General features: G+C 39.1%; 1 protein-coding gene across 3 annotated transcripts in view; it reads left to right on the top strand.

Annotated features, from left to right (window-relative positions):
* The window catches only part of pcdh10b (protocadherin 10b), a 46,573-nt gene extending 24,204 nt beyond the window's left edge, over positions 1 to 22,369 (top strand). Inside the window, exons 4-6 of one of the 3 annotated variants that reach the window (XM_061901566.1) lie at positions 2,779 to 2,910; positions 2,991 to 3,098; positions 21,140 to 22,369. In XM_061901566.1, the coding sequence (XP_061757550.1) occupies positions 2,779 to 2,910; positions 2,991 to 3,082 (224 nt within the window). In that variant the 3' untranslated portion in view covers positions 3,083 to 3,098; positions 21,140 to 22,369. Of the gene's footprint in view, positions 1 to 2,778; positions 2,937 to 2,990; positions 3,099 to 18,749; positions 19,139 to 21,139 lie in introns of those variants that run through there. The other 2 variants (XM_061901567.1, XR_009806905.1) reach the window with 2 other exon arrangements.
* Positions 22,370 to 27,459: the final 5,090 nt, after the last annotated feature.

The following is a 27,459-nucleotide window of genomic DNA, read 5'->3' as shown; positions in this document are numbered from 1 at the left end:
AAAAACAATAATAATAAAAAGATAATAAAAATTAATAAAATATAAAAACTACAACAGCCTAACAGCTAGAACTAGTATGCATATATCTATAAAAAAAGCCTTTTTTTTTTTAAAAAAGAAGGGTTTTTTTAGCCTTTTTTAAGGTGCCCTCAGGTGGTCAGGGGCTCTAGAGCGTTCCACAGACTGAGAGCAGCGGAGCAGAAAACCCGGTCTCCCATAGTTCTTACCATAATGTTGAAGTATATAGATATATGTATTTTTGCATTTATTATATTACATGATATCGAAGTATTGTATTAAGTACTGTATGTCAGGTGTTTTACCACTTTTTAATAGAATCCTTTTGATTCTGAATGAATGTTAATGAGAAAAGGCTGTTTACATGTTTTTAAAGTGTTCACAATATAAACTATATTATATATGTATTAGTATTGTGTGCTTAGAAATGACTGTTTTAAAAGAAAATAACTGAATAGATGAATAACCTTTCAAATCACAAGCAATTTAAAGCTTAAAATTAGGGGCGTGTGCATGTGTGTGTGTGTGTTTGTGTGCTCAGAGAACAAATGAAACATTTCATGCCCCATTTTGATTTTAACACGCCATTTTTTTTAATAATGAATTCTGCTTCGTGTTCATTCTTTTAATTTTGCTGCTCACAATGCACTGCTGCACACACGTTCACATGCACTGACGTTGTAGGCCAGCAACCAGTGTGTTGCTTCCGTGTTCCGTCCCCCCAACAGCAGCGTGAGTTGTTTCCTCCCACATGAAAATGTAATGTGATGTTGTATTTGTGGCATGTTGGTTAATATTTAATCAGGAAGTCTTCTTGTTAGAAGCCTGGGCACTTTTCCAAGCTGTTAGTGACGGCAAGCCAAATTAATCCGCTTTGTAACAAAGCAAATTCCCCTTATGCTGACACACACACGCACACACACACACACACACACACACACACACTGGGCTACCAGTGGTCTGAGCATAATCAGACTGTATTCAGGGATTACTTGCAGATCGCTTGAACTGGACAGTACAGATTTTAGCCTTAAACAGGACTCAGACACAAATACACAACAAGCGGATTAAGAAGAAAAAATGCCTACGAAGGATCTAGAAGCCAAAACATATGGAGCAATAAAAACATATTTTGTCTACAGGAAGTCCAGTCGTAAAAAAAATCTATATTTTATGTACAATTATACAACCCTGAGAGGGAGAAGCGGTAGAAAATACATGAATAGATGGATACATATGAAAATAGTTGTTTTTATTTTTTTTTATTTGTAACATACAGTGCATCTGTAAAATGTTCACAGCGCTTCAACCTTTCCACATGTTGTTATGTTAGAGCCTTATTCCAAAATGGAATAAATTCATTTTTTTCCTCAACTTTACAGACAAAACCCCATATTGGTAATTTGAAAATGTTTATTCTAAACATTTTGCAAATGTATTAAAACTAAATAATTCCCAGCCTTTGCTCGGTACTTTGTTTATGCAAACATTACGGTCTGAAGTCTTTTTGAATAAAATGCCACAAGCTTGGTAAACCTATCTTTGGGCAGTTTTGCGTGTTCCTTTTTGCAGCACCTCTTCAGCTTCATCAGGTTTGGATGGAAAGTCGTGGTTTTCATCCAGAGTGTCTCTCTGTACATCTTAGTCTAGTCAGGGAGGTGACCAAGAACCCGATGGTCACTTTGTCAGAGCTACATCATTGCTCTGTGGAGAAAGGAGAACATTTCAGAAAGACAACCATCTTTGCAGCAATCCACCAATCAAGCCTGAATGGCACAAGACCAGGAGGAAGCCATTCTCTCGTAAAAACATGTTTTGCCAAAATCCACTTGAAAGACTCTTAGACCATGAGAAATAACATTTTCTGGTCTGATGAGACAAAGATTGAACTTTTTGGCGTGTATGCCAGGCGTCATTTTTGGAGGAAACCAGGCCCACCACTCCTACAGAGAAGCATGGTGGTGGAAACATCATGCTGTGGGGATGTTTTTCAGCAGCAGGAACTGGAAGACAAGTCAGGATAGATCAATCAATCAATCAATGTTTACTTATATAGCCCTAAATCAATAGTGTCTCAAAGGGCTGCACAAACCACCACGACATCCTCGGTAGGCCCACATAAGGGCAAGGAAAACTCACACCCAGTGGGACATCGGTGACAATAATGACCCAGTGGGACGTCGGTGACAATAATGACTATGAGAACCTTAGAGAGGAGGAAAGCAATGGATGTCGAGCGGGTCTAACATGATACTGTGAAAGTTCAATCCACAATGGATCCAACACAGTCGCTAGAGTCCAGTCCAAAGCGGATCCAACACAGCAGCGAGAGTCCCGTTCACAGCGGAGCCAGCAGGAAACCATCCCAAGCGTAGGCGGATCAGCAGCGCAGAGATGTCCCCAGCCGATACACAGGCAAGCAGTACATGGCCACCGGATCGGACCGGACCCCCTCCACAGGGGAGAGAGATGGAAAGATGAATGCAGCAAAGTGTACAGACACATCCTGGATGAAAACCAACGCATCCCATCCAACCCGATGGAGCTTGAGAGGGGCTGCAAAAAGGAATGGGCGACGCTGCTCCGCCCCCAATCACCAGACCAGGCAAACCACGTAGGGGACATCAATTCCCAGCTCACCAACCACAAGCAATCAATGTACATGTATGTTCAGTGCGGGTCATTAGCATGGTTAAAGTTCACAAGTACAGAAAGCAATTAACATGTTTGTAACAATTTGTTGTGCTGACTTTGTTCCAGGCGCTGATCTGTTCTCCAACTGTACGGAAGAGTGTAAAGCACTTGGTCACTCTGATCGCTGCTGGATGCCGAGCTTCATGCCCACTGATGGGCGGCAGGGCCCAGACTACCGCAGCAACCTCCATGTGCCGGGTATGGACTCGGTCCCGGACACAGAGGTACTTCCAAGCTCTGAACAAACCACCAATAAGTCCTTCTTCACTTTTGGAAAGGAGACACAACACCAACATCTTCATCATCATCACCACCATCATCATCTTCACGGCACCAAAGACAAGAAAGACTCGAAAGTCTTTCTGCCTAAATCGTCATCTTGTTTAGTGAGTATCCTGTTTTCTCATCTGCTGATCCCATTAGGCTCTAAAGAAAATCATTTAAATTCAATTTTCTCTGTGGATTAGCTGCCGGAAGGAAGCATGAAATTAATTTTAACATTTGACCCTCTCTTGGTGTCTTGTCAGAGTGGAGTGTCTGTCTTGAACTAAATGACCAATCACTGCATGGATGTGGTTGAAAAACACCTTATTAGTGGGAACCTGTTGGCCTCCCAGTCAGGAGGTTGAGGGTTCGAATCGCAAAAACGGCCACAGCTGTGTATAGGGTTCCATTTTGCAAAAAGACGCACCTATTAAATGTTAATTAATGAATGACAGAGCCCTTCATATGAAATTTTACCACAAACGTATTTCCAGGCCCTTCCTGCTCAGTCACTGATAATTATGATTATGATATCAAATTCTGGAATTTTGCCCAATATTCACAATCCTTTTTGTGAGACAGAAACATAGGTTTTTCTTTTTGCTGTGAGCTTAAAATAGTGAAAAACAGCTTGTTCGTACCAGCTGTTTTTCACAATGGCTATTAATGCAGGTAATGGGGATTCATCAATTATGCCTGTTAAGCCCTCTAAAAATACATCCAAAAACCGCCAACAACGCTCCATTTACATGACCTGCATATTAACCAAGCAATAACGACTTTGGTATTGTAAGAGCTAAAACAGAGAAAGTACTTTTCTGGCATAGTGACACATTGCCTTGCTCACCCTGCTACTTCGACCACTAGTTACCGGCTAGGTTAAGCTGTTAATAATGCATATAATTGGTAATAAATTTCCATAAAACAAAAAAGAAGAAGAAGCCTAAGCTCCTGCATTATTGCAATTGATTTATTAAAAGTTAATGCTATCTTATAAAGCACGCATGTCACATATATTGTAAAGGATTTTGGCTCCAAGCGGAGAATAGATGGATAGATAGATAGATAGATAGATAGATAGATAGATAGATAGATAGATAGATAGATAGATAGATAGATAGATAGATAGATAGATAGATAGATAGATAGATAGATAGATAGATAGATAGATAGATAGTACTTTATTGATTCCTTCAGGAGAGTTCCTTCAACTTGGTCAAGTTTGTAAATCTACTTGACACTATACAGCGCTCAACTTGGCTCCTAACAAATATAATGCAGTCTAGAACCATTGCAACATAACGAAGATTATTCTGAGAAGAGCACAGGTGCTGAAAGATACAACATCCCATGAGTGAACATTATAAGTAACTGTTTTATGTTCTTATTCGAGACATTTATGTTAAAAGGGAACTGCACTTTTAGGGGGGATTTTGCCTATCGTTCACAATCATTATGAGAGACAAGAACACACTTGTCTTTTTTAAGGATCTAAAGATGATAAAAAACGCTTTAAAGATTTGGCTAATGGGAGTCACTGTTGTAGCCGTCAAAGCCCTCTAAAAGAACTTCAAAACCCTCCATCAAGGTTTTATAAAAAACACCGTAAGTCTATATATAATGCAGACATCGTCATAACAACATTTCATTTGATGCATTACCATAACTTTCTTCTTCAGTGCATTTTTGTCTGTTTCCATAGCAACACAATTCCGAAAAGTCATGTGACTTAGGCATTTCATTTTAGCTTATGATGGCTGACTTGTATTGTCAACTCTTTGCATGCAAGCAAGGTTGCTATGTTGTGAAGAAGAATTAAAGACATCAATTCTCAGCAGGCAGAAAGTTTATTATTATAAGTGATTTGTAATGGATGTAGAAATGCCACATTATCAATAATTAGACATTTGTTGCAGTCAGGATAAAAAAACAATTCAAAGTTTGAATAAAAAGTGTGCAAATAATATATCTATAGTTTAATATGAAGGCCAGAGAGAAGCGTCTTTGATTAGGTGATAATACCTGATTATAATTCTGTCAAGCAGCGCCTGAAGTGTCCTCTGTCTTCAGCAGACACAGCGAGATGAAACTATCAGCTGTCAAAGTCCTGCTGCTGGTTGAAGAGCACAGCATGCTGGGAAAGACAGCAGGAAAAATGTTTCCTCTTGCCTTTTAATTAACGGTTTGGCAGCGCTCCACACCTTTCACTCTTCACTCTATACCAAACTGTCTTGGAAAAGAAAGCACTCCTTCTCGGAAGTACTTCTCTTTTCGTTTGCTGGGTGATTTCCTGTGCAGCGTTGGGGGCGTGGCTTACAAACATCAACACAAACACGCCATCGCTCTTCCACCGTTACATTTTGCAACGTTCATAATAGAAAGACCCGGGAATGATCCACAAAGTCTAAATAATTATGAAACATATAACATATAGCCTTACGTGATATACATAATAATACAAAAATGACACGCAAATGATAAAGATAGACAGATAGTACTTTATTGATTCCTTCAGGAGAGTTCCTTCAGGAAAATTAAAGTTTAGTATAATGAATAAAAAATGTTTACACGTAATCCAGACAAAAGTGTCCTGTCATGACTTAGAAAATAAAAGCACTGTTTATTGCTCGAGGAAACATTGCCGCTGATGATCTTGCTTGTTTGTATGAGTGTAATAATGTTTTTAATAGCATTATTCATATGATTGTGACTAACGCAGAAGGCAGACTATATGGATTGGATTCAATCTCAAATCAAATTGATACACACTAATGTTGCTGTTAAACAAGCATGTATACTAATTTATCCTTCATGCAATAATTGTTTGGTGAAAATATGGGGGTCCCGATTCGTTATTGGTATCAGCAGAAAAACAAACATCAAAATCTACTCCAATAAGCATACAAGGGTGTTATTTTCTTGTATTTTAGTCAGGTCATTTAAAAAAGGTAATATCATAGACTATAAGGAGCTAGCAGCTACACAACAGCTAAGTGCACAGTAAATGGTAAATGGGTTATTCTTGTATAGCGCTTTTCTACCTTCAAGGTACTAAAAACGGTTTGACACTATTTCCACATTCACCCATTCATACACACATTCATGCAAGACTCTAACCACGAGCCATCAGGAACAAGGGCGAAGTGTCTTGCTCAAGGACACTACGAACATGACTAGGGTGGTGGAAGCCGGGGATCGAAGCAGTAACCCTCAGGTTGCTGCTCTCCCAACCCAATAGCACACAAGCCAACATTTTTTGTTTAACAATAAAGTCTAAGACATAACATTTCTCAATATAAACAAGTATTAAATCACTATAGTTATTTACACATACACAGTCTCCAAGGCAGAAACGTATTAGAAAGCAACCAGTTACAAACGTGTCCGCATCCTTCAACTTACTGCGACTAATGAGCATGACTTAATGAATTAGGTCAAACATAAATTAACACTCCACTTCTAAAGCATACATCTATCATGTTAGTGTTTTCATACCGACCAATTGTTCTCTGTTTGACTAATTTCACTTGGTACAAACTTTTCTAACATTCCAAACTACAAAATAATAAAAACAAAAGTACTAGGATCTGTGCTAATAATGGATTAATATCGGTATTGGCCAAAACTCAAGACTCCAATGTTGGTATCATATTGGAAGTGAAAAACTGTCAGGACACCCGTTGGTGAAAATGAAATTAATGTAACAACCTACTTGTGTTGTCCTATTGATGCTCAGAATTCAGGTGTTTGTGAACTTTGTTCATGACTCAAATGTCTCTTGTGTTTAGAGTAGAAATGTGTACTGATTCAGTAGAATTTCATGGTCCCTGGTAATCAATACTGTTACTTAACATGTAGATTTGTGGTACTTTTCATAAATGGTAATGGTAATTAATGAACATTTGTTTGATAATAAAATAATTGTTTATGAAATATTTAACAGTGCGCTGATAATGCAACTGTACTGTCCAGTTGTTATATTTTGTTTCCCTACACTTCTGAATATGATTTGCAAGTATGCATTCATTTCAGTTTGTGCTATGTAAGTTGCCATAATCAGAAAGTAGTCTTTGCCAGTCTTGTCTTTTGCTGAGTCCTAGAAAGTGTTTACACTGTAAGTATTGTACTTACATATGGTTCTTGGCAAGCATATGTGAGGGAGCAGTCAGAAATGTGAAGGTGGCATCATGTGTACACGTTACTCCATCATCCCAGCACTATTTTTCTGTGCTAATACAGTAAAAGCATTGCCTTCATGGAATTTGAATGTTAGCTACAGTAAGAGCCTAATTTATTTAGCTCCAAATACCACACACTAAAATGCGTGTGCAATCTATAAACTAGTATGTCCTACTAGTGGGTATGTATTTACTAAATCTGTGTGTACAATTAAAAAGTGGTCCTGACTGCTTTATTCAAATTAGAATTTTGGGTGTACTTTATGGGCATCAACATGGGTGTCCCACCTGAAGAAGCCACAATAAGGTGTCAATCTCTCAAGAGGGAAACTACAAAATTAAAGCAAAATAAATGTAAAAAAAAAAAGTATCCTTCATCCACATTTTATCAACCATTACCTTGATCTTAACTTGATGGCCTGATTCTTAGACTGAATTTAACCTATAGGGCTTCACACACAATAGTCCATATTTACCAAACTGAAAAGTACAGTAGTCGTATGAATAATACAAAACCATTCTTCTGTAACTATTGTATCCTCAGGTCAGCTGCAACATGCCTTAAACTGTATTCTCCAATAATTTCCACAGATAAGTGAAGTGAAGTGAATTATATTTATATAGTGCTTTTTCCTCAAGGGACTATATATAGAAACAATTCCCCCTCCAAAAAAAAAAAATTATCCAGAAATTTGACACAAACACATATCTAAGTTTATATACAAAAAAAATTTAAATAAAAAAAAAACACCTACAACAAATGAATGCTCCTTTTTTTGCCGAATTTTCCGTTTTTGAATGACTTGCTTCACTTCTTGACCACTAGACACACTTAGACTTAAATTGTTTAATCTTAGGTTTGAGGTTTACCACATACAGTAACTCATTCTCTCCCCTTTCTCGGTTTTTTAAGTTTTTCATGTACTTACTCACTGGTGATGTCTTTTATGTCCAAATATCGAACTGCACTTTTCACTATAATTGCTGATTTCTCAGACTTACACTATGCTTAGCTTGAAATGTACAGTTTATGACTTCAGCAATGAAACATACAGATTTCTTTTTTAACAATTAGCGCGGTCACCTATATTCTACAACACATGTCCACAACTTTATCTCTTTGCAATTTTTAACTGCCTCTACATATGATAGAGGCAGTTTTTATTTTCTGTATTTCAGCTGCATTTTTTCTTGCCTGACAGTCTGTGTGGCCAACCCCGTGTGCTCCGCCACAATTGTCACACTTCTTTTGCACATCTGCTCCACACTTGCATATTCATGGCCTTCCCACACCTTACACATGTTTGTTCCACTTTACAATAAGCCGCTACATGTACATACTTCTTGCATTTGTTACACCACAGAGGTGCACTTGGCCCTACTTTTTTAATGTCCTGCCCTTCCTTGAATTTTATTATTAATTTGAATTCGTCCTTCCTATCAGTCTTCTTTCGCACAGCTTTATTTTTCTCACTGCTGCTTGATCAGCTACTCCGAAACCTCTTCCTGTGTGAAATGGTTTTTCATCAAAGTCACTGCTTTCCTCACGTGGACTCAAATCCCTTTTCGATTTTGCCATTAGTAATTGATCATTTACCCTCCGACCATCTCAACTCGATTTTCAACTCTTTTGCGGCCTCACATGTTTTGACGCTGCAGCGAGACGTTCAACTTGAACTTCCCCATCTCAGAAGGAAAAGCATCGAATTGGCCCACCTTCTCTGCTAATTCCCACCCTCTGTCAATAGTAAGCTATTAAAAAAACTGTGATTGGATATCTTCTGAACTTGTACCACCTATTTAAATAACACAATTAAATATGGTAGGCTTTTGTTTCTGACAATTAAGCGTCTCGTTTTGTAATTCGTCAACACTGGTTTACAGAAAAGAGGAAAGGTGATATCTTACGATTGTTGTCGCTTGTCCCTTTTCAGCGGATTTCTCCACTATTGCAGATCCTTTTGTCAACTTGTAATATATATGTTTTATGGGTATAGTAAAGTGTACTCGATCAACTTCAAACATTTTGACCTGAGGCGGCAAGACATTTATTTAAGGCGAAGAGACGGCGCCACTTATTGCGCATCAGCTGTTTGATTGTAACGTGCATCTCAATTGTAGTGTAACAACGTACTTGCATGGTTATGCGCAGGATGCAGCAGGAAACTTTGGAGGCAAGGTGCAGGTGAGAAAATTATTAATTTTTTATGAAACAAAAAGACTAGCATGTTGATCGCACGAGAAGGTAAGCTAAGGAAGTAACTAGCGTGAAAGCTTAGTACAAAAATAGGCAAACAAAAACAAAGCTTAGCTCTGGAATCGTAACTGTTGCGTGGAAGCAAATAAGACAGCCAGACAGTGTGTGGCGAAAGACAGGAATATGTGGCTCTCTGATTAGTGCCCAGGAGCAGGTGAGCGCCCTGAAAACTAATCAGCGTACTTGAGACCTCCAAATTTGGGAGGTGTGGGGGAGGGTAGCAGAGGGTGTGTATATTTTCAAGTATTTCTTATATATATACATATATATATATATACCTATATATATATATATATATATATATATATATATATATATATATATATATATATATATATATATATGTAGGCATATATATATATATATTCTAGGGCTGGGCGATATATCGATATAAATGATATATCGCGGGTTTGTGTCTGTGCGATATAGAAAATGACTATATCATAATATTCGAGTATACGTTCTCACGCAGTTGCTTTTAGCTGCGGGCATTACACTACAGGCGTTTCTCACTCCTTCTCGCCTCTCCTTCTCACAGGGACGTAAAACAAACCCGCCTTCTTGCATACGTCACATACTGTAGCGCGTGTAGCGTCATACGCTCTCGCCAAGCAGAGAAGTAGCAGCATGGCTAATGTTAGCTGAGGCAGTTGGTGCAAGCGTAGCGGAGCGAGTGACATTACAAGTGAGAGAAGGTGCGAAACTGATCACAAATGGAGGAAGAACAATTAATGCCCCCCAAAAAACGCAGGGGGTCCATCATCTGGCGGTGATTTGGCTTCAGGCGTAAGCTAAGGAAGTAGCTAGCGTGAAAGCTTAGTACAAAAATAGGCAAACAAAAACAAAGCTTAGCTCTGGTATCGTAACTGTTGCGTGGAAGCAAATAAGACAGCCAGACAGTGTGTGGCGAAAGACAGGAATATGTGGCTCTCTGATTAGTGCCCAGGAGCAGGTGAGTGCCCTGAAAACTAATCAGCGTACTTGAGACCTCCAAATTTGGGCGGTGTGGGTGAGGGTAGCAGAGGGTGTATATATTTTCAAGTATTTCTTATATATATACATATATATATATATATATATATATATATATATATATATATATATATATATATATATATATATATATATATATGTAGGCATATATATATATATATATATATATATATATTCTAGGGCTGGGCGATATATCGATATAAATGATATATCGCGGGTTTGTGTCTGTGCGATATAGAAAATGACTATATCATAATATTCGAGTATACGTTCTCAAGCAGTTGCTTTTAGCTGCAGGCATTACACTACAGGCGTATCTCACTCCTTCTCGCCTCTCCTTCTCACAGAGACGTAAAACAAACCCGCTTTCTTGCATACGTCACATACTGTCGCGCGTGTAGCGTCATACGCTCTCGCCAAGCAGAGAAGTAGCAGCATGGCTAATGTTAGCTGAGGCCGTTGGTGCAAGCGTAGCGGAGCGAGTGACATTACAAGTGAGAGAAGGTGCGAAACTGATCACAAATGGAGGAAGAACAATTAATGCCCCCCAAAAAACACAGGGGGTCCATCATCTGGCGGTGATTTGGCTTCAGGCGTAAGCTAAGGAAGTAGCTAGCGTGAAAGCTTAGTACAAAAACAGGCAAACAAAAACAAAGCTTAGCTCTGGAATCGTAACTGTTGTGTGGAAGCAAATAAGACAGCCAGACAGTGTGTGGCGAAAGACAGGAATATGTGGCTCTCTGATTAGTGCCCAGGAGCAGGTGAGCGCCCTGAAAACTAATCAGCATACTTGAGACCTCCAAATTTGGGAGGTGGGGGAGGGTAGCAGAGGGTGTATATATTTTCAAATATTTCTTATATATATATATATATATATATATATATATATATATATATATATATATATATATATATATATTCTAGGGCTGGGCGATATATCGATATAAATGATATATCGCGGGTTTGTGTCTGTGCGATATAGAAAATGACTATATCATAATATTCGAGTATACGTTGTCACGCAATTGCTTTTAGCTGCGGGCATTACACTACAGGCGTTTCTCACTCCTTCTCGCCTCTCCTTCTCACAGAGACGTAAAACAAACCCGCCTTCTTGCATACGTCACATACTGTCGCGCGTGTAGCGTCATACGCTCTCGCCAACCAGAGAAGTAGCAGCATGGCTAATGTTAGCTGAGGCAGTTGGTGCAAGCGTAGCGGAGCGAGTGACAATACAAGTGAGAGAAGGTGCGAAACTGATCACAAATGGAGGAAGAACAATTAATGCCCCCAAAAAAACGCAGGGGGTCCATCATCTGGCGGTGATTTGGCTTCAGGCGTGAAGATATTCATCACACAACAGCAATATGCAAAGTATGCAGAAGAAGTGTTACTACAAAAGGTATCAGCACTACTAATTTGTTCTTTCATGTGAAAGGTCACCCGCGAGAGAATAAAGAGTATTTAAGAAATACAGTTTTGGTCAATTGACTTAGTTGTAATTTCCCTTTCTGCATGAAAGTTTAAAATGAGCATATATTAATGCATTATGAAGAAGAATGTTTCAATGTAGACACTTAGAATCATCATACTGGTGTGATTTTATGCATCAAGTGTTCATTCAAGGCTAAGGAAAAATATCAAGATGAATATCGTATATCGCGATATATGGCATAAAAATATTGTGATATTAATAAAAGCCAATATCGCCCAGCCCTAATTTATATATATAAATATTTATTTATAAAATCCCTTCATGAATGAGTATATCCGTTCGGCCACCGTGTTCAATGGAGATGTCTGATCCACACATTTTGCAGGCAGCATACCCCTTCCCTTTTGAGCTGTCCTGGATGAACTGAAATTATTTTTTTCCAATCATTTTGGAACTTGCAAGCATACTTCTTCTTGCTCGTCGTCGCCATGTCTTTTCTTTCTTCGTTCTTCTGCTTCGTCTCTGTTATGTTTTTGGACATTACTATTTGCCGTAGTTTTGAAGCAATACATGATGGGAATCCGGATGTTGTGTGTCAGTGTATTAACATGCCGGCGGGAATAAACACAAGCTGAGAAATAGCTCCGTGCCTGCCTACTTTATGGGTTATAGATAAACATATGGATAACATTGACATATATAATAGTCTCCTTTACAAGTGAGAGAGGATTTGCCTTTAAGGCACGCCCCCAAGATTGTTGTCCGGGTGGAAATCAAGAGAAATTCGGGAAAATGGTTGCCCCTGGAGATTTTCTGTTGGAAAATTTGCTAATCAAAGGCATGTGAAACTAATCAGTACCCCTGGAAACCAAAACACAAACAAAGGGGTGCTGAAAACAGAACTGAGGTAGTCAAACTAACAGAACAAAAAATTATCCAGACAACTGATTATAATATGTAGTGTCCATTAACACATTTGAAAGTATTGAAATCGCCTTGTAAAATTGCTAATGCGAATAGGTAGCACGTGTATGGCATATCCAATATAAATTAGCATCGAGCTATCACATTTTGTAAAGTTAAGTCTTACTTTTAAATGCTTTCTTTTAGGCATGATTGCTATGATGGCATGGAAAAATACAACATTATTTATAGGCAGTCCACTACAAATACACCTTTCTGCTCGCCAAGTGTTTAGGTCTGCAACCATTCATGATTGTACGTGAAATAATACGCAGTGGTGATGAAAGTATATCCCGCGTTTTTTGGTTGAACAGCTCTAAGGATCAGACCATTCAAGATGGTCAACATGATTTATTTACCGAGGGTCACATGCAGATGGATTATTGCAAACACGGACATTGTCCATCTCTGTCAGGATGAGCCCTGTTAAGTGTGTGTAATTTTATTTTATGCTCTACCAACTGGTAAGATGATCTTATCTAAGTTGTCATGACGACCGCCATGGTAGAGAATTGTTTTGGGACAGAAAGTCTGAGAAAGTTGCTGTGTCTGAACACTGAGTCACATCACCTCTCATACCTCCCAGATACCTTGGTAATAATACATATTCATTACTGAATGTCAGCGCTTAAATAAGACGAAAACCTCAACTGCTGCGTCTCAGGATCGTGCAGCCAAAACAAGTCTCGGCCAAAAGCTTTGTCACATTTCACTCACTGTGACTTTAAGACCATGATACATACTCATACTTACCAGTGATTAATTATCCAAACCCTTCGAGTATGCGTGAGTATACTGATTCATTACAAGTGGTGTCTTATTCCTCGAATGTGTTAGCCAATCAGCATCATTTTTACCAATCAAATTTGACTCTGAGCGTCAACTGTCTAATCATAACTTGTTTGTATATTGTGTAGATGAATAAGGAACAACAAAGTGTAACAATATACTGTAACATCTTACACCTGACCTACTTCTTGTTCCTGTATACAGGGCTAAGCCTTCTGGGTAATGTAGTACATAAACATGTATTTCTTAGTCGACGTGTGACATGTATATATTTATTTAACATTTATCAACCCAGGGTAAGATAATTAAGAACGTATTTCCATTTGCAATGCTGGACTATCAAAGAGGCAGCATTTACACGTTAGAGATGTTAAAGTGTGATAATAATATCTCATCTTCTCTCATTTAACAACACAAATTTGCGCTGCAGATTACTTTCAACCGTTTACAAATGCTCCTGATGTGCTTGAGTAAATGTGTTTAATGTTTAAGATGGACAAAGCGTTAAACAGAGTAAACAGATTTTATGGCAGCACAGAAATATGCTAAAATATTCTGTTTACCCTACTAACTTTTTTGTAAATAATACAATGAGTCCAAATGTACACATTTATCTGTAAATGATACTAAAAATGTACATAATAAACCACATGAAGTTAGTACATAATTTGACGGGAAATTGAAGGGGGACACATTTTATGGCAGCACAGAAATATTCTGTATCCCCCTAACTTTTTTTATCATTATTAAAATGAGTACAAATTCACAAGTTTTGTACCATAACACGTCTGTACATATAATCCACATGATGTTAGTACATAGCCTGAGAAAAATAAACATAAGCGGAACACATTTTCTGGCATAAAATACATGTTTTTTTTTGTTACTTTTTTTTAACATGGAATTGAGTCTACCCTGTCGTGTTGGTTACCAATATATTGGTGTTGTTTTTTTAGTCTATCAGAAGAAATAAGAAATCAAATTACAGGATGTTATTAATGTAATTTACATAAACTAGGTAGGCTGATCAACCGCTTCGCCGCATGGCACGTATACAATAGAGAAATGTGTGCAGCGATGTGAATACAAGTACAACACGTCATTTACGGATGATCTAAAGGATTTATTCGGGTCGGAATGTCACGTTCCACCTACAACCAACGTTCCCTCTAAGGCAGTGTTTTTCAACCACTGTGCCGTGAGATACAGTCTGGTGTGCCGTGGGAGATTATCTAATTTCACCTATTTGGGTAATGGAAGTTTGCAAATGATGTGTTGTTGTTGAGTGTCGGTGCCGTCTAAATATCGGCAGAGTAACCGTGTAGTGCTCTTCCAGCAGGTAGTTAATTGTTTGGTAGATGTCGGAAACAGCAGGAGGCAGTGTGCAGGTAAAAAGGTGTCTCATGCTTAAACCAAAAATAAACAAAAGGTGAGTGCCCCTAATAAATGGCATTGAAGCTATGTAGAACAGAACTAAAACTGAACTGGCTACAAAGTGAACAAAAACAGAATGTTGGACGACAGCAAAGACTTACTGCGGAGACGGCGTTCACAAAGTACATCTGAACATGACATGACAACCAACAATGTCCCCACAAAGAAGGTTTAAAAACTATTGAAATATTCTTGATTGCTAAAACAAAGTGTATGTGGGAAATATCGCTCAAAGGAAGACAGGAAACTGCTACAAGAAAATACCAAAAAAAGAGAAAAAGCCACCAAAATAGGAGCACAAGACATCAACTAAAACACTACACACAGGAAAAGGGCAAAAAAGTCAAATTAAATCACGGTGTGGTATGACAGGTGGTGACAGTACACCTACTTTGAGACAAGAGCTATAGTCATGCATGCTTGGTTATGATTAAAAGTCATATCCAAAAATTGCGACTTCTTACTGTCAACTGAGTTTCGTTTTTTAGTGATTTCTGCTGGTGGTATGCCTCCGCATTTTTTCAACATTAAAAATGTGCCTTGGCTCAAAAAAGGGTGAAAAACACTGCTCTAAGGTACGTGCCTGTTCAATTGCACACTGTTCACGCGTCTTCTGCGCACGGCAAATCTAGGCCGCACACAAAACAGTGTGCACGTCTGCCGTCGCTCACATGTGCGCCACTGAATGCTCAAGGAGTTTTGGCGTTTGCTCACATGAAAAGTTGGAGGGAAAATGCCTACAACATTTCTGACAATCAAAGCATGATCGTAAGAATCCACATTGTGTATCGTTGACATCGCTAATAACACGGAAGTAATTTAACAATGAGTGCTGAGTATGTGCTTTTACTGCTTTTCAGTGTCGACTTCTTCGTCTGTCTGGTATAAAATGAGTAAAAACATCAATACGGTATTTGTTCTCCAATGGTGGTTGGAATTATGTACTTTTTTGGGTTACAGGGAAATCTTAAAACATTCATAACAAGTTCATAAAATCACAACTTAATTCAATATTGTTGAAAAAAATCCTCCTCAAAACATCACAACTTTTTCCCCAACTCAATGAAAAAACTGATGAGAATCCTGGCATTTACGGCCCCTTCTACACTATCCAGGGTAAATCCCACCTAACCTTATCCTTGTTCAGACACATGATGGTAGTTTAAAGGCCTACTGAAATGAGATTTTCTTATTTAAACGGGGATAGCAGGTCCATTCTATGTGTCATACTTGATAATTTCGCAATATTGCCATGTTTTTGCTGAAAGGATTTAGTAGAGAACATCCACGATAAAGTTTGGAACTTACGGTGCTAAGAGAAAAGCCCTGCCTCTACCGGAAGTCGCACACGATGACGTCACGTTGATGGCTCCTCATATTTACATTGATTTTAATGGGAGTCTTCAACAAAAACAGCTATTCGGACCGAGAAAACGACAATTTCCCCATTAATTTGAGAGAGGATGAAAGATTTGTGTTTGAAGATATTGATAGCCGCAGACTAGAAAAAAAAAAAAACGCGATTGCATTGAGACGGCTTCATATGTTTTTAGACACATTTATTGGGATAATTCTGGGAAATCCCTTATCTTTCTATTGTGTTGCTAGTGTTTTAGTGAGTTTAACAGTACCTGATAGTCGGAGGTGTGTGTCCACGGCCGGGTATTGACGTGCAGTGTCTCAGGGAAGTCGAAGGCAGCTGTATGGGTGGCACAAGCTCAGCTGATATCCGGTAAGAAGTGACTTTTTAACCACAATTTTCTCACCGAAACCTGCTGGTTGACATTCGGTTGGGTTCCATGTCCGCTCTGATCCATAGTAAAGTTTCACCTCTGTGAATTTTGAACAAGGAATCACCGTGTGTTTGTGTGGCTAAAGGCTAAAGTTTCCCAACTCCATCTTTCTACTTTGACTCCTCCAATATTAATTGAACAGATTGCAAAAGATTCAGCAACACAGATCTCCAAAATACTGTGTAATTATGCCGTTAAAGCAGACAACTTTTAGCTGTGTGTGTGCGCAGCGCTCATATTCCTAACAGCCCGTGACGTCAAGCGTACACGTCATCATTACGCGACGTTTTCAAGAAAAAACTCCCGGAAAATTTTAAATTGCAATTTAGTAAACTAAAAAGGCCGTATTGGCATGTGTTGCAATGTTAATATTTCATCATTGATATATAAACTATCAGACTGCGTGGTGGGTAGTAGTGGGTTTCAGTAGGCCTTTAAGACCCCCTCTCCTCCTCCGTCCGCCGGCGCAATATCAACAATGTGATAAAGAACATTTTACATCAATCAATCTAGGAATGCAGATATGTGGTCAGGACACTCTTCACTCTTTTGCCTTCACCTTCTTTGTCCATTTGTTTTTGATGACTTTATATACTCTGGACCTAGACGTTGAGTCCACAACGTACATGGCGGACAATAACTGATACAGTCTGCTTTGCCAGTCCAAATGCATTCAATGTTTTCCGTAGTCTTCCCTTGTAGGCCCAGGTAATACAAAGCACACGCTCCACAGGAGCCCGCATTCTAGTTGTTTCTCCTTCGATAAATGGACAAAGTTTTTCGCTAAGTAGAATCACGGCTGACCTGGACATTCGAAAGTTCTCTTGCCATCTGAGAAGTATTGTATTCGAAATTGCTGCAATCGCTTTCTCTTAAAGTATTCATGTGTGATTTCCACAAGCATCCGTACAGACAGAAGCAGAAACACGGGCATGTCTGGATGACTCGCCTCCATCTTTCCAGTGGTTAGCTCCGAGTTACGAAACCAGTTGTCATGAAGCTGGCTGTGGCGCATGCTTTAAGACATCACTTCCTGTGTCGTGCGCTATCTTTTTAGCGTCACTTCCTTTCCGAACTCAGTTTGGAAAGACTGATAATCCCATACAAAGCTAGGAGCCGAAAAATACACATCCAAGGAGGGGGACCTTAAACGATGGTTCAGTGTGGCTGATAGGGGGTTTAGGCTTAATAATTATTGGTTTAAGGAGTCATCCAGCTTAATGTAGACAGGGCCTAAGGCCCCAACAATGACAAAAATTTGCACCAGTAGCTAAATGGAAATGTGTCATGAAGGCAACATACACCTATCAGCAGTCAGTTTTTATTTTACATTTGCAAAAAAATCTGCAAAAATCGTTTTTAATGGTTATTGTGGAGTAGAATTTCAATTTAAAAAAAAAAGAAAAGTCATCATTTCAGAATAAGTTGGAATTAGTCACAAGTACTTTGCACTGTGCTTAAGCTCAGTGAAGAACTCATTTCCCACGAACACCAACACTCACTTTCTGCTCTCTATCTGGATCACTGAAGCCTTTATGCAAATGAGCGTGGGGGTGGGCGGCGTTCTAAAGCAATGCTGGCTGAGTGTGGAGGGGGCGGACGAGGAGAGAAGAGGCGCGGTGGAAGGGATAAAAACCCACCATACTTCTAATCTGATCAAGTCAGCGATACACTCACTCTTTTGTTTGGGGTTAGTGGGGGGTAAGCAGCTGATGTGAACCAGACTCAAATGATTACCAGCATGAAACCAGACTACATGGAAGCGGGGAGGGGGTGGGGGAACGAGATGAGACTAAGGCCATGTCCACACCAAGTCGTTTAACCCCTTAAACGAATAATCATTTAGCCTAAGCCCATTTTGAGCCACACTAAACCAGCTTTTAAGTTCCCCTTCCTCGGACAAATCTTTACTCAGGTAAATCAGCCGTGTATTTCTTGAATCTCCGGCACTTAGTTTTGTATGGATTTATTGATTGTTTACAAAGTGAGTTTGGAGAGGAAGTGACGCCAGAAAGACCACGCCCACACAGGAAGTGACATCAGAAAGAACACGCCAGAGCCATCTTCATAACAAAGCGGTTTCGTAACTCGGATGTAACCACTGGTAATATGGAGGCGAGTCATCCAGACATGCCCGTGTTTCTCCTACTTCAACATGTACAGACGCTTGTGTAAATCACACATGAATACCTTTAGAGAAAGCTATTGCAGCTATTTGGGATAAAACACTTCTCAGACGACAAGAAAACTTGCCAACTTCGTCCATTTTTCAAAGGAGAGACAACGAGAATACGGGCTCCCGTGGATGTGGTAAGAAAAGGTAGCGTGTGCTTTGTATTACCTGGCCGTTGAGGAAAACGGCGAATGCATTTGGACTGGCAAAGCAGACTGTATCAGTTATTGTCCGCCATGTATGTTGCGGACTCATCGTCTAGGTCCGGAGTATATAAAGACACCAAAAACAAATGGACAATGAAGGTGAAGGCAAAAGAGTGAGATGTGTCCTGACCAGATATCTAGGTCCCTTGTTTGATTGAGGTAAAATGTTCTTTATCACATTGTTTACGTGTCCAACAAAGATTTGATTAATTTATGATGGGTCAGGTGTGATTCACTACAACAGGGTCCCACAGCACACTGGATTCCAATTAATAGAAATACCACAACACTGGATATTGTTCAGATAAGTTACATTTTAAAACTTGCACACAAAGCAACACTGGAGGTGACTATGACGAGGGGTCTTAAACGGTGCCATTGTTGTGTGTGGACACGTATAAGGTTAGGTGTGATTTACCCTGGATAACCTTATCCGGCTTAATGTAAACGGGGGCTAAATGTGGCTGCTCTTTTGTTTTATTGCTGTCCCTAATGAATTGACCATACAGTATTTACTAGGGGTGTAACGGTACATGTATTTGTATTGAACCGTTTTGGTACGGGGTTTTCGGTTCGGCACACGGGCGTACCGGACGAGTTTGTAAGCAGAAGTCTTCACAAGCTGCTCTGCTTTCTGCCTCTGTCTCAGCAGCAAGCATTGTCCCGCCCACACAACCATCTGATTGTTTACATACAAAGCCAATCAGCAGTGCGTATTCAGAGCGATGTAACAGCCAATCAGCAGTGCGTATTCAGAGCGATGTAGTCAATGCTTTAGCGTCGAGCAGATATTCGTTTAGCAGGGGAGCAGCGGACAGGGTACTAACTCAAATGATAAAAAACACTTCCTAGTCACAACTATTAAAAACGTCACTATGAGCCCGTTGGCCGTCTAGAAACTTAAACTGCAGCTTAGCTAACTCACAGTATAGGCTTGAGGTGAAGGCTAATTAGCTTTTAGCGTAACGTTAGCTCATTTTGCTGTGTGTGTGTGCGCGCGCGTGTGTGTGTGTGCGTGTGTGTTAGGGGCAGCAATGTCTGTTATTTCATTGAACTCCATTGTGTTCAGGGATGAATAGTCTCTCCTATTGCTATTGTACTATTTTTTCAGCTATAGTTACATTAATCATTAGTAATGTAGCAGCCTAGTTTTGAATGGCAGGGTCCCTCCTATCACATGTTGATAAAAATATAACATTTACATAATAAAAGTCAACTACAGGCTTCCCAAATGCTGTAATAAATTAAGCATGATGAGTTGACTTCAAACTGTTTAATGTTGCACTTTTTATATGTAGAAGAAAGGTTTTGTCATTTTATTTAATCAAAGCAACAACTTGGGGCAGTTTAATGTGGATTAACGTGGGGAAGAATTAGTATAGTGTTCCAAATGTTAAAAGGATAAAGCCATTGTTTACAAATTTGGTAAATAAATAACCAAAACATTTATATTTTGTTGTTTTTTTACTGTACCGAAAATGAACCGAACCATGACCTTTAAACCGAGGCACCTACCGAACCGACATTTTTGTGTACCGTTACACCCCTAGTATATACGATTAACCCCTTCATTCCAATCTCATAGTTTAAATTTAAACTTTAGATTGTTGACATAACATAACCTGCGATGCGTGTGTACGTGTTGATCGTTGATACGCTGCATAGCTGACTGTTGCAATCGCTCCTCCATGGTAACTTTTCACCAACCTTTACAATAGAAGGACTTCAACTGGGGGTGTCATCAATGGGAGAGGAAACACTGTTTATTATCCATGGACCCTTTCAAAATAATGGACCCCATTGAGTAGCGAGAGACAATAACTCAGCGCTGTTTTTATTCTTCCTTTTCTTGCTTTTTAGACCAACTTGACAGCCTATGTCTTCTCTCACACACACACACAAGCGAAGCTAACGACGACATGTTTGTCTCTGCTTCTTCTAGCGAGGAAAAGGCTTTGCGAGCTCTTTTCGTGTGGACGTTACGGACACGGCGTGACTTTGCACAATCGCACCTCCCAACATTGACGACCGGAATTGGATTTGAAGGAAAAAAAAGAACACTTAAAGAACTTCAATCCGCTGAAATTCCTGGGAGGAATGTCTTCAGGGGGGACGCGGTGTCATGGCGAGGAGATGTGGAGGAGGGGAAGAATGCCTTACTTGGAGCTCCTGGGAGGACTAGAGTGTCTCAGCAGGACTGAGCAAGTCCAAACAAACAATGTGCGGACGTCCATGCGGCAGACAAACGTGTGTCTGTCACCTCTTTGCAATGTTTAGTGTGCGTGTTTACACTCTGGTACGTCTTTACGCTTACAAGGACACCACGCAGCCCTTTAGGACTCTGTCCTCACGCCAAACTGTACAGTCCATTCTTTTCTAGCATTCCTTTGGTGCTTTTTTTTTTTGTTGCTATTTTTCATTCTTTTATTCAACTCGCAGGAAAACATTACAGCAGATTTTTCTTCATGTATTTTCGAGCCTATTAAAAAAGTGTTCAAAGTTAACCCTAATAGTTGAAATGAGCTTCAATGTTATAAGCTTGTTTACTTGACATATGGCCATATTGGGAGAGGCACATGACAGTCACACGACAAGCACTTAATGTTTTCTTTGTATGTGACAAAGTTGCGTAGAAAAGATTGGTGCTTTTAAGTTTTGCTAACTTTGCTTATCATGGGTTCAACGTGTTTTTTTCTATTTCTCGGGTTGGTTTTTGCACCATCACATTTGTGGGTTTGAATAGTTTGTATCACGCGTAAAAATAAAAAAATAAAAAAAGGTGTTTATTCCAGTACTCTTGAAAAAGATGAATATCAAAGTCTATATATCGATTATCTGTATCTACTTGTGATGGAACTTTTTTTTTTTTTTTTCTAAATTTCGATTGAGAGTTTTGACTGTCTGATGGGGGCTGGTTGCTGTCGCGACCAAGAGACCAAACAATGTCAGAAGATGTAATAAAAAAAAAAAAGTTTCATAATTTTTTTCCACGTTTAGATATGATCAAAAGTGTATGCAAAGAATTCAATTCATGGTAATTCTGTGTGATTGTAATCAACAACTTCATCATTATTTGATAAACAAACAGAATCAATCAATACATTTTCTCACATCACAACCACATAAACAACAAATATTAAAAACAATAAAGTGAAAATGGATTTATCTCAAATGTGTTTTTGATTGACTCTTCTCACATTTTAGTAATTGTCAGCGTATGTATTAAAACAATCTACGGTTTCTCTTGTCGCGTTATAAAAAAAAATTAATTGTCTGTGTTTTACACACACACTACACCTGTATCAATCAAATCAATCAAAATTTACTTATACAGCCCTAAATCACGAGTGTCTCAAAGGGCTGCACAAGCCACAACGACATCCTAGGCTCAGATCCCACATCAGGGCAAGAAAAAACACAACCCAATGGGATGACGAAGACAAACCTTGGAAAGGACCGCAGATGTGGGCCCCCCCTCCCCTCCCTGGGCGACCGGTGCAATGGATGTCGAGTGGATCTAACATAATATTGTGAGAGTCCAGTCCATAGTGGATCTAACATAATAGTGTGAGAGTTCAGTCCAGAGTGGATGTAACATAATAGTGTGAGAGTCCAGTCCATAGTGGATCTAACATAATAGTGTGAGAGTCCAGTCCATAGTGGATCTAACATAATAGTGTGAGTCCACTCCATATTGGATCTACAAACACCGTTTCCATATGAGTTGGGAAATTGTGTTAGATGTAAATATAAATGGAATACAATGATTTGCAAATCCTTTTCAACACATATTCAGTTGAATGCACTACAAAAACAAGATAATTGATGTTCAAACTCATAAATGTTTTTTTTTATTTTAATTTTTAATTAATTTAGAATTTCATGGCTGCAACACATGCCAAAGTAGTTGGGAAAGGGCATGTTCACCGCTGTTAAATTACATTTTCTTTTAACAACACTCAATAAATGTTTGGGAACTGAAGAAACTAATTGTTGAAGCTTTGAAAGTGGAATTCATTCCCATTCTTGTTTTGTGTAGAGCTTTAGTCGTTCAACAGTCTGGGGTCTCCGCTGTCGTATTTTACGCTTCATAATGCGCCACACATTTTTGATGGGAGACAGGTCTGGACTGCAGGCGGGCCAGGAAAGTACCCGCAGTCTTTTACTACTAAGCCAAGCTGTTGTAACACGTAGCTTGGCATTCTTTTGCTGAAATAAGCAGGGGCTTCCATGATAACGTGCTTGGATGAGAACATATGTGGCTCCAAAACCTGTATAGACCATTCAGCATTAATGGTTCCTTCACACATGTGTAAGTTACCCATGCCTTGGGCACTAATGCACCCCCATACCATCACAGATGCCGGCTAAAACAATCCGGATGGTTATTTTTCTCTTAGTTCCGGAGGACACAACGTACACAGTTTCAAAGTATAATTTTAAATGTGGACTCTTCAGACCACAGAACACTTTTCCACTTTGCATCAGTCCATCTTAGATGAGCTCGGGCCCAGCGAAGCCGGCTGCCTTCCTGGGTGTTGTCGATAAATGGCTTTCGCTTTGCATACTAGAGTTTTAATTTGCACTTACAGATGTAGCGACCAACTGTGGTTACTGACAGTGGTTTTATGAAGTGTTCCTGAGCCCATGTGGTGATATCCTTTACACACTGATGTCGGTTTTTGATGCAGTACCACCAGAGGGATCAAAGGTCCGTAATATCATCGCTTATGTGCAGTGATTTCTCCAGATTCTCTGAACCTTTTGATGATTTTACGGACCGCAGAAGGTAAAATCACTAAATTCCTTGCAATAGCTCAGTGAGAAATGTTGTTCTAAAACAGTTCGACAATTTGCTTACAAATTGGTGACCCTCACCTCATCCTTGTTTGTGAATTACTTAGCAGTTCATGGAAGCTGTTTTTATACCCAATCATGGCACCCACCCGTTCCCAATTAGCCTGTTCACCAACAGGATGTTCCAAATAAGTGTTTGATGAGCATTCCTCAACTTTATCAGTATTTATTGCCACCTTTCCTAACTTCTTTGTCACGTCTTGCTGGTATCAAATCCTAAAGTTAATGATTATTTGCACCAAAAAAAATGTTTATAAGTTTTAACAACAAATATGTTGTCGTTGTAGCATATTCAACTGAATATGCGTTGAAAATTATTTGCAAATCATTGTATTCCATTTATATTTACATCCAACACAATTTCCCAACTCATATGGAAACGGGGTTTGTAACATAATAGTGACAGTCCAGTCCATAGTGAGGCCAGCAGGAGATAATATTGAGTGGAGACAGGTCAGCAGCGCAGAGATGCCCCCAACTGATGCACAGATGAGTGGTCCCCTTTGGGTCCCGACTCTGGACAGCTAGAGTCTCATCTGTGGTCATCGAATCTGTGCCCCCCCTCTCCTTCATGGGCAGAGCAGAAAAGAAACGGCAGATCAACTGGTCTAAAAGGCATCACTATATATACTGTATATAAATACACACAGTATCACACACACTATCACTGTGCTGCTGTCGTGCTGCTGTATAAATATAGGTAAAAAATTTAATTCATTTTATTTATAAGGCTCTGAAGGATACCCTAAAAAACAAGAAACAGGCACCAACATAGACTGAACAGATAAGAAACTGTAAACAGAGTATGTCAGTTTAAGACTTGCAGTGGGAGTTAACATGTAGATAAGGATTGTTTTGGTGAGGGCGAGCAAACACATTCCAATGGTTTGTCAGTTGAAATTGTCCATGCGAGCTCATAATTTCGCATTGCAGAGTAGACAGCTTCTCCGATTCCAAAATTCGGAGCGCTCACAGCCCTGCCAACCCCATCCTTCGCTGCGGGCCGCCTTTAGGCTCCTTGAACGGCTGCCATCGTTTCACAAAATGTGTACCTGGACTGGATCAACGCTGAATTCAATCAGCTGACGACCTGCTATTACAATTCCTAATAGATAGACATTTTCAATGTCTTCGACAGAAAGAACTGACAGGCACACGACTCTCCACTTCTCACAAGAGTTCCTCATGTATCCAGCAGCAACGTCCCATCAGCACGGACCTGTGCTTCTTGTCTGGAAGATCTTGTTCATTGAGAATAAAGTAAATAATAATAAATATTTTTAATATAAAGTAAACATTAATACATGTAAAATATATCATGCATACAAATAAATCATAAATATAAAGTATAATCAAATAAAAACAAATCATAGAAGTATAAAGTAAAAAAAAATACATACAAAGTACATATAATGAATATAAATTAAATAATAAAAGACAAAGTAAATAATAAAAAATAAGTAAATAATGACAAATATAAAGTACATAATAATGCACTTTAAGTAAATAATAAATATCAAGTAAATAATGGCTCAGTAGGTAGAGCGGCTGTGCCAGCAACTTGAGGGTTGCAGGTCCGATTCCAGCTTCCGCCATTCTACTGTAGTCACTGTCGGTGTCCTTGGGCAAGACACATTACCCACCTTGCTCCAAGTGCCACCCATACTGGTTTAAACATGCCTTAAATGTAGCTAATGGGTTTCACCATGTAAAGCGCCTTTGTATCTCGAGAGAAAAAGCGCTATATAAATATATATTTACAATTAAATGTACAATAATTATAAAGTAATTAACAACTACGAATTAAATAATAATGATTGTAAAGTAAATATTAATGCATACAAAGTAAATAATATAAAGTAACTGATAATAAATAGAAATAAATAAAAAATTATAAATATAAAAAAAACAATTGCAAATTTTAAGTAATTAATGAAAAATAAAGTAATGATAAAAAATATATATTACATAATTGAGAGTTGCTGCACTGCTCAACTTTTTCCTTTTGATTTACGACTGCAATAATTGAAAAAAAGGTTGTTTTTTAAATTTGAGTCTGCAGCAATGTTCAAAAGGAAATTAATTATTATCATTATTGTTCTTATGAATTATTAGAACATTGCAGGGAACATAGGATAGGATAGACTTTTATTTATCAAACAATGGGGAAATTACATTGTTGCAGTGCAGGTTTTCACGTCCAGTAGAAGAAGTAAAAGAGTAATGCAAAACAAAAAAATAGGGAACAAAATGTAGTATTTATTACTAATATGTATCGATAGAAGATAAAATACAACCAAAAACATTAGGATTGTTTGCACACCGTGAAAAAAACATCACAGTGATCACATAAGTGTGTTGTAAAGTCTTATGGCTGTGGGTAGAAAGGACCTGTGGTAGTGCTCCTTCATGCACCGTGGATGTAATAGTCTCATGCTGAAGGAGCTACAAAGGGCCTCCACAGTGCCATGCATGGGCTGAGATGGATTGGACATTATGGATGTCAACTTGGTCAACAATATTCTGTCAGCCACCTCCTCAGTGCTGTCTAGTGGGCAGCCTAGGACGGAGTCTTCTCTCTTAATCAGTTTATTAAAGGGGAACATTATCACCAAACCTATGTAAGCGTCAATATATACCTTGATGGTGCAGAAAAAAGACAATTTATTTTTTTAACCGATTTCCGAACTCTAAATGGGTAAATTGTGGCTAATTAAACGCCTTGCTGTTTATCGCGCTGGAGGCGATGACGTCAGAATGTGACGTCGCCGAGGTAATACAGCCGCCATTTTCATTTTCAACACATTGTAAACATTGGGTCTCAGCTCTGTTATTTTCCGTTTTTTCGACTATTTTTTGGAACCTTGGAGACATCATGCCTCGTCGGTGTGTTGTCGGAGGGTGTAACAACACTAACAGGGAGGGATTCAAGTTGCACCACTGCCCCGAAGATGCGAAAGTGTCTGCCGCCAGACCCCCATTGAATGTACCGGAGTGTCTCCACATTTTACTGGCAATGACAGACATGGCACAGAGATGTATGGATAACCTGCAGATGCATTTGCAACGATAAAGTCAACGAAATCACAAAGATGAGTTTTGTTGATGTTGACTTATGTGCTTATCAGACATATTTGGTCACGGCGTGACTGCCAGCTAATCGATGCTAACATGCTACGCTAATCGATGCTAACATGTTATTTACCGGTGGTGCTAAAGCAGACATGGCACAGAGATGTATGGATAACTTGCAGATGCATTTGGTACGATAAAGTCAACAAAATCACCAAGGTGAGTTTTGTTGATGTTGACTGCCAGCTAATCGATGCTAACGTGCTATTTACCGGCGGTGCCAAAGCAGACATGGCACAGAGATGTATGGATAACCTGAAGATGCATTTGCAA

The sequence above is a fragment of the Nerophis ophidion genome, linkage group LG05 (genome assembly GCF_033978795.1).
Source record: "Nerophis ophidion isolate RoL-2023_Sa linkage group LG05, RoL_Noph_v1.0, whole genome shotgun sequence".
Lineage (NCBI taxonomy): Eukaryota > Metazoa > Chordata > Actinopteri > Syngnathiformes > Syngnathidae > Nerophis > Nerophis ophidion.
This window is presented reverse-complemented; position numbering and strand designations above follow the sequence as displayed.